The 7,823-nt window shown below is 48.6% G+C and overlaps 2 protein-coding genes across 2 annotated transcripts in view; both read right to left on the reverse strand.

The window, feature by feature from the left end:
• Positions 1-92: 92 nt before the first annotated feature.
• ETH_00018495 (leucine rich repeat protein, putative) lies at positions 93-2,409 on the reverse strand (the record flags this gene model as incomplete). Its single annotated transcript, XM_013377737.1, has 2 exons — positions 93-291; positions 1,655-2,409. The coding sequence occupies 2 exons, from the start codon at positions 2,407-2,409 to the stop codon at positions 93-95; spliced, it is 954 nt and encodes a 317-aa protein (XP_013233191.1).
• Positions 2,410-5,594: 3,185 nt separating this feature from the next.
• Positions 5,595-7,823, reverse strand: part of ETH_00018500 (uncharacterized protein) — a gene marked incomplete at both ends in the record, with an annotated part of 2,911 nt that continues 682 nt past the window's right edge. The window contains 3 exons of the mRNA XM_013377738.1: positions 5,595-5,834; positions 6,086-6,465; positions 6,796-7,781. Coding sequence (XP_013233192.1) covers positions 5,595-5,834; positions 6,086-6,465; positions 6,796-7,781 — 1,606 coding nt within the window. The remainder of the gene's footprint in view (positions 5,835-6,085; positions 6,466-6,795; positions 7,782-7,823) is intronic.

Genomic DNA, 7,823 nt, shown 5'->3' on the forward strand with positions numbered 1-7,823 from the left:
TGCTGCTGCTGCTGCTGCTGCTGCTCCTGGTGCTGCAGAACGCCGACTTCCGCTGCCTTTCGAATCCCGTGGCGCTGCTGCTGCAGCCGTGGCTACTGGCGCTCCTTGCGCTGCTGCTGCTGCAGCTGCTGCTGCTGCTGCTGCTGCTGCTGCTGCTGCTGCTGCTGCTGCTTGGCAGCTCGCTTGATAATCAACTCGGGGTTTAGGCGCGAGGCGGCGCTGCGCTCGTCCGCAGAAAAAGGCGAGAAGTCGAGGGCCTTGAGGGAGGGCAAAGCGGCCAACACTGTCAGCCTGCAAGCCACACATGCAGCAGCAGCAGCAGCACCAGCAGCAGCAGAGGTCTCTGAGGCGTTTCAAACTGTTTCTTGCCAGCTTCTAGGTCTGTGTTTGTCAATGAATGCACATTTAAATATATATCTGTGTACTTATATATTTATCTACTTCATTTATTTATTAATGCATGCAATGTTCAGGTGTTTCTATGAGAGTGGTCTTTCTGTGGGGCCTTCAGCTGCGTATACACCTGGATAAAAGTTGCATTTGTGAATTATTTGTCCACTTGTTTACTCATTGAATCGATTAATTGAAAGATGCATTTGCAAATCGTTTATTTATTTATTTATTTATCTATTTATTTATTTGTTTATTAAATTGAGTGATTAAAAAGGGAGAAAGCATTCTGAAACTTGACTAAGGAGCCTTTGAATGGGTTGACCCCAAGGGCAAATATATGAAAAAATGAACGAGAATTGACAATTTAGAGATAAAATAATAAAACAAAACAATAATTGCATTCTAAAAAGAATTAAATAAAACAATTCTACGTAAAGAATCCAAACTCTTAACTGCCCGAAGTTCAAATTCGAGTCGCGACTCATGGGGTGTACGTACACCACAAGAACGCGATCTCAACAACGGAGCTTCTCGTTCTTGGCGGCAGCAGTTATAAACAAATAAATGATAAATAAAATACTAAATGTAAATAAATAAACCTCAAAGGTCAAACTAATAGAATATTAATTTGAGTAAATGATCTTCAAAGTGCCTCAGTTTGCAGTTGGGTTCAACAAAATGAGAAGAGGCGAGGAAGAGTCGGGAAGTAATATCAGAAACAAACAAAGAGTTGAGAAAAGAACTAAAATACTTTTTAATTTAAACAAAAATTTTATTTCTTTAAAAGAAACAAAACAGAAAATGATCATTTATTTAAGAGAAGCAAAACGGCCAAACGCCGCGCTCATCTGCAGTGTACGTACACCCGAGAAACGGGACGCCCATTTTTAAAAGCAACTCCAGCAGCCACAAAAACTCTTAAAGAGAAATTAATGGCAGCAGCAAACAGCAGCACACAGCAGCAAAGTGCAGCAAACAGCAGCAAAATGCAGCACACAGCAGCAAAGTGCAGCACACAGCAGCAAAGTGCAGCAAACAGCAGCAAAATGCAGCACACAGCAGCAAAGTGCAGCAAACAGCAGCAAAGTGCAGCACACAGCAGCAAAGTGCAGCACACAGCAGCAAAGTACTGCAAACAGCAGCAAAGTGCAGCAAGGAGCAGCAAAGTGCAGCAAGGAGCAGCAAGGAGCAGCAAGGAGCAGCAAAGCGCAGCAAGGAGCAGCAAAGTGCAGCAAGGAGCAGCAAGGAGCAGCAAAGTCACCTGTATTGTTTGCCGAGGAGGAGCTCGACGGGGTTCGCCATGAGAGTGAGGAACTTGAGAGATTTATTTTGTCGCAAAAAGAAAAGAGAAGAGCCGTGGAGGACTTGGTTGCAGTGTATGTACAGACACACGAGCGCATGCAGCTGCGCAACAGCAGCAGGAATGGCTTTGAAGCAGTTGAAAGACAAGTCCAGCCACAGCAGCTGCTGCTGCGGCTGCTGCAGCAGGCCCCGAAGCAGCAGGCCCAGCCCGGGCGCCTCCTGCAGCAAGTTGTTGTTGAAGCGCGCTGCTGTTGTGTGTCTCTTCACCAGCACCTTTTGCTGCTGCGTGCTGCGGCTCTTCTCTGCTGCTGCTGCTGCTTCTTTGCTGCTCTTCAGGCCGAAGCAGCAAACTGACACCACTCTGTCGCTGCGCGTGAGGCAAACGGACTTGCGCACAACGGGCGAGCTGGACACGGACCTGCGGGCTTTCCCGCTTGCTGCTGCTGCTGCTGCTGTTGCTGCCGCTGCTGCTACAGCAGCGGCAGATGGCGGCGACACCGCATCCGCCGGCTCCAGCAGCAACGCGGCACCCGCAGAGAGGGCACCTCCCTCTTGCTGCTGCTGCTGCTGCTGCTGCAGGGCAGCGTCTGCTGCTTCCGGCCTCGCGCTACTGTCTATGTTCAAGTCCGACAAGCTGCTCAAATTGCGAAAAGAAAAGTCCAGAGGAGGGCCAGGCACAGATACAGTGTAGCGATGAGGTGCAGGAGTTGGCATTTTGAATTTAAATCTGCTTTCGCCTTTTTTCAAACCGTCACTGGCTCCTCTTTTCAGCTTTTTTGGATTCAAGATTTTCTCATGCGATTACCAGCTGTAGGAGTCTGAAACACCCCGCAAAGGACGCGTTTTGAAGGAAAATGCCAATTCGGGAAAAAGGTTTCGGAAATGGAAAAGTGTTTAGAGGTGAAAGCGCTTTTCGTGTTTTCGTCGCTGCCTCGGGTGTACGTACAGCGGTGGCAGCGCCTACGAACGCCGCACGAACTGAACTTGAAACGGAATTTCTGTTGCAAAACGGTGAAACGAGAAAGCAATATTATTTAAAAACTGCTGGGGGTTAAATTAAAAGTCCCTTTCAAAGAATCCCGCGGACTTGAATTCGATCGAGGCTAAGGCTCCCTGGCCCCGGAGGTCACTTCGCGCGCCCCACAAAAACGGCGCCCTGAACACGCCATTTTCTTGGTTTTGAGTGCAAATAAGCACATAAATGCAATTAATTAAACATTTTAGACTTGGACATCTTTAAAAATAGCCAAAACAGCGGCAAATCCGCAGAGAACATTGAACTGGGAGCCCTGAGCGGTGCTCGGCGTCGCCTTCCTGGAGGCAGCAGTTGCGTCTGTCTTCGCCGCAGCCTTTTCGGCTTTTCGGATTTAATTTTGAAATAAAAAGAGAAATAAAGTTATAGGAGGAGTGCGGCCTCGAAGCGGAGCTGCGGCCTTTGCTGCAGCGGCGAAAGCTAGGAGTCTATCTGCCTGTTCAAGTGCTGCTGCTGCCTGCGCTGCCAGCGCCGCGCTGCTGCAGCAACTGCCCGCCTTCCCGCCGCCCCGAGTCCTTCACTTGCACCAAACCTTCCTCGCAAAAGACCCCGGAGCCAACTCCCCGCCGCCCCCGCCTCCGCCGCCGCCGCCGCTGCTGCTGCTGCTGCTGCTGCTGCTGCTGCTGCTGAAAATGAAGCGGCTCTTCGCGCTGCTGCTCGCCTGCCTCCTCGCGCCCGCCCGCGCGCAGCAGCAGCCCCTCAGCCCCCGCAACGCCCTCGGCCAAATGGCCTTCCAAACGCTCATCAACAAAACTGTTCCCAACGCCCTCCGCCGCGGGGCCCCCGCGGGGGCCCTGCGCTGAGCCCGGGGTACTTCAAAGCCCCAAGTCTTCAGTTTAGCCCCAATTTCGGGCTCTAACGTCCGCAATTTCTTCAATTTAACCCCCATTTCGGGCTCTAATGTCCGCAATTTCTTCAAGTTTATCCCAAATTCAGGTTCTGAATCCATCAAGGTCTTCAGTTTGACCCCAAATTCAACTTCAAAGCCATCCAAGTCTTCAATTTAATCCCAATTTCAGGTTCAAATCCATCAAGTTCTTCGCTTATGGCCCAAATTCAAGTTCTAAATCCATCAAGTTCTTCAATTGTGGCCCAATTTCAAATTCAAATTCCATCAATTTCTTTACTTATGGCCCAAATTCAGGTTCTAGTGTCTTCAAAGTCTTCAAATATATTCAAGTTCTAAACGTATCAATTTCGTCAATTTTATCCCAAATTCAGGTTCAAAATCCATCAATTTCTTCAGTTTAATCCCAAATTCAAGTTCTAAATGCATTAATTTATTCAATTATATCCCAAATTCAGGTCCTAAATGCCTTAATCTCTTCAATTTTATGCGAAATTCAGCATTTAAAACCCTCAAAGTCTTCAAATTTGTGCCAAATTCAGCCCCAAATGCATCAAATTCTTCAATTGAAATCCCAAATGCAGGTTCTAAGTGCATCAAATTCTTCAAATAAATGCAAAATTAATCCCCAAAACTCTTTAATTCTTCAATTAATGCCGAATTAAGCACCAAAACTCTTTCAATTCTTCACTTAAATACCAAATTAAACATCAAAACTCTTCAAATTCTTCAATTAAATGCAAAAGTGCATCCATAAACTCTTTAAATTCTTCAATTAAATGCAAATATAGATACATAAACTTTTTAAATTCTTCAATTAAATGCAAAAGTCCATTCCCGGAATTCTCACGAAGACCCCCACGGCCTTCGCCGCAGAAGTTCTTCTCTCTTTCCCCCTTGCAGGTCCTGCAGGTAAAACATGCAGCAGCTATAATTAATTAATTAATTAATTAATTAAACTAATTAATCAATTAATTAATTTAATTAATTAATTAATTAATTAAGTCGCCAAGAAAGGCGAAGACAAAAGAGAAACTGAAAACGCATTTCGGTTTTTTTCTTTTTGGGACTTTTGCTGCACCAGTGCCTGTCTCCAGGTGTACGTACACCGCAGACGCAGATTTAGGATCAACAGCAACAGCTGAAAAGACAAATCACTTTTCTAAATTCACTTTGCTGCTGCTTTTGCTGCTGTGCGCATGCATTTGTCTATTTTGCAAATTGAAAATTTAGGCAAAAAGTCTGCACTTAGAACATTCTCAAGTTGCAATACATTCAAAAAATATATATATAATAAAATAGTGCTATTAATGGTATTTTAATTATGTTCTTGAGAGCATTCTCAAGTTGTAATACATGCAAGTGAAATAAATAAAATATATATTATTATATACTACTATTAAAAGCATCTTCCTTTCAGTATGCTGTTGCGGGCTCCCACGGTGTATGTACACTGTAAATGCACCTGCGGCAGCCAAAAAAACCGCAGGCGCTTGCAGCTGCAGCAGCAGCAGAAGACAAAGTGCTAGCAGCTGCAGCAGCAGCAGAAGACAAAAAGTGCTAGCAGCTGCAGCACAAGCTACATGCAGCAGCACTACTGCGCTACAGCAGCAAAACAAATGGCCACCTCCCCAGCAAGCACAAAAGCAGCGAGAAGGAAGTGTAAATCGTACTCTCCCCTGTTGCTGCTTTTGCTGCTGCTGCTGCTGCTGCTGTTGCTGCTGCTGCTGCTCGCTTATCACTACGCATACAGGTTGTTTCTAAAGCTTTGCATCTCAATTTGCAAAACTCCGGGGAGAAGTCAATATATTTATAAAGGCCTGAGTGCGCATCTTGTGAGTTGAGTCCAAAAAAGAAAAAAGGAAAATAAAAGGAAATAAAAGAAAAAAATGAAAAAACAAAAGTCTAAACCAAACAAATAACAAATTAAAAGCCTAGAAGAGCATGCACTGATTTGCTGCAAACGGAAGACGCAAATGTCAGATGAAACGCGAAAAAGACAGTCTCCTCAGCTTGCTGCTACTCTTGCTGCTGCTGCTGCTGCAGCCGCTGCTGCTGCTGCTGCTGCTGCAGCCGCTGCTGCTGCTGCTGCAGCCGCTGCTGCTGCTGCTGCTGCTGCAGCCGCTGATGCTGCTGCTGCAGCTGCAGCTGCTGCTGCTGCTGATGCAGTGGATAAAGGCTTTTCGCGTTTGGCTTCCTCGGCGTTTTGGCCTCTCGGCTAGCAGAGGCCCATGAATCCCGCGGACTTGAAATCGTTTTCTATTTCCTGCTCAGCAGCAGAAAAAGAAATTAAAAAGAAAACAAATAAAAGAATAAATTAATTTAAAGCCCAACTTTCCCACTACAAAACTCATTTCAAAGAATCATTCAAATGCCAAACAGCAGCACTTGTGTTCAAATTCAAGTTCGCAAGCAGCACTTCTTGGAGAACTTTTATTGCAATTCAGAAATGCAAATTTGCATTTTAATTTGCTGCTTCAAAGCCAAGTCCTTATTCGTTAAAGACGCACTTCAAAGGCCTTCAGTGCCTTCGCCAAATCCTCCACAGAGCCGCACAAGCTCCCCAGCGCTTCGCTGCCATTCGCCTGTTCTTCTTCTTCTTCTGCTGCTGCTGCTGCTGTTTGCTGCAGCGTTGCGTTCCGGCCTCTGTGCGCTTCTGCTGCAGTAGCGTCAGCAGCAGCAGCTGCTTCACTTGCTGCAGCAGCTGCGCCTTGCTGCTTCTGCACAAACTCGCCGTGAATGGAACTGCATTCACTTTCTTCCTGCAGCAGCAGCTCTAGCTTCTCCGCAGAAATGCCACAAAGAGTTTCGTCGAAAAAAGAAGAAGACAAGTCCTCCGCAGCAGTAGCGCTGGGCTTCAGAGATTCCGCAGGAAGCAGGCAATAAGGAGCTGCAAAGAAGAGGAAAATGACAGAACATCACCGACAATAAAAGACTTTCTTGAATTCACCTTTAAGTCCCCCCTTCCGGCAATAAAACTGCGTGATCAGCCCTATGCATTCGTGTGCAACAAAAGTGCAAAAGAGCGCAAATTCAGGTGTATAGCCACCTCTCCACGTGAAGACCGGCCAACATGCAAAACTTGAAAACAGCTATTTGCAAGTGTCTGGTGCCAAAGTAAAGCAATTGAAAGGCCTGGCAAAAGTAATAATGAATATATAAAAGAAACTGCACTCTTGGTGGGAGAAAAGAAGGCAGTTTGCTGCCAAGAGGCACTCACCCACGGGCCGGATCGAGTTGGCGGGTTGCATCTTTTCCAGATTCGAAGAAGGCTTTCTTATTCCGCCTCCCCTTTTGTCTTTTTTTTCTAAGTTTTCGTCTTTTTGCGCCTCCAGTTTGCTGCTGCCGAAGCAAAAGATCTCCAGGTCGAGCTCGGAAAGCGCGAGTTCCCGCAGCGCCCGCTGCTCGAGTTTCTCCGCGGCCGCAGCTGCAGCAGCGCAGCAAATGAGGGGCGGCAGTCCGCGGCAGGAAGGAGCCTTTTGGGGGCCTGGGAAGCTGTCTTGTGCCTCCAAAAGAGGCGCATTTGGCGCTCGAAATGCCCCTCTTTTGGAGTCTTTTGCCTCCAAAAGAGGGGCATTTGGAGCGCCACCCTCTTCTTCTGCAAATCCAAAAAGGCCAACCCGCGCAGCAGCCTCCAGCGACTGCAGCGCCGCAGCCAACTCCTCCAGGGGCTTCAAGATGGCTGCTGCAGCGGGAGAAGCCAGGAAGCCGCGGAGGCTTTCTTGAATTTGCTGCAGCTCCTGCGGACTCGGCGGAGGCTTGCGAGTCGAGCTGCAGCGCGCAGCAGCAGCAGCAGCAGCAGACGAGGCCGACGCGCAGAGCCGCGGGGGCTGCGTGCGCGCGGCTGCGTACAGACAGCTGCTGCTGCTGCTGCTGCTGTCGAGCCACAAGCTGCTGAACTCCGCGTCTTCGCGCAGCAGCCGGTCTTCAGAATTCATTTCTTCTTCCAACAACTCTTCCGCGCCTTCTGCTGCGAGCAGCTCTTCGTCCAAGTTGTTGAACTCGCTCTCCGACAGCAGCCCGTCGCCCCGCGCGTCGCCCCCCCTCTCCGCTCCGCCCCGCCCCCCGCTCCTGCTGCTGCTGCTGCTGCTGCTGCTGCGGGGCTGCGCCAGGGGAGGCGCTGCTGCGCGCGGCGAAGCTGCCTCCGAGAGCCCTCCGCGGGAAAGCCCGCCGGGGCGCCCCGCGCCGCTGCCCTCGCCCCGCTTGCTGAGCAGGCCCCCCGCCGCAGCAGCAGCAGCAGCAGCTGCT

This window comes from Eimeria tenella, genomic scaffold (genome assembly GCF_000499545.2).
Source record: "Eimeria tenella Houghton genomic scaffold, Eth_scaff61, whole genome shotgun sequence".
NCBI lineage: Eukaryota > Apicomplexa > Conoidasida > Eucoccidiorida > Eimeriidae > Eimeria > Eimeria tenella.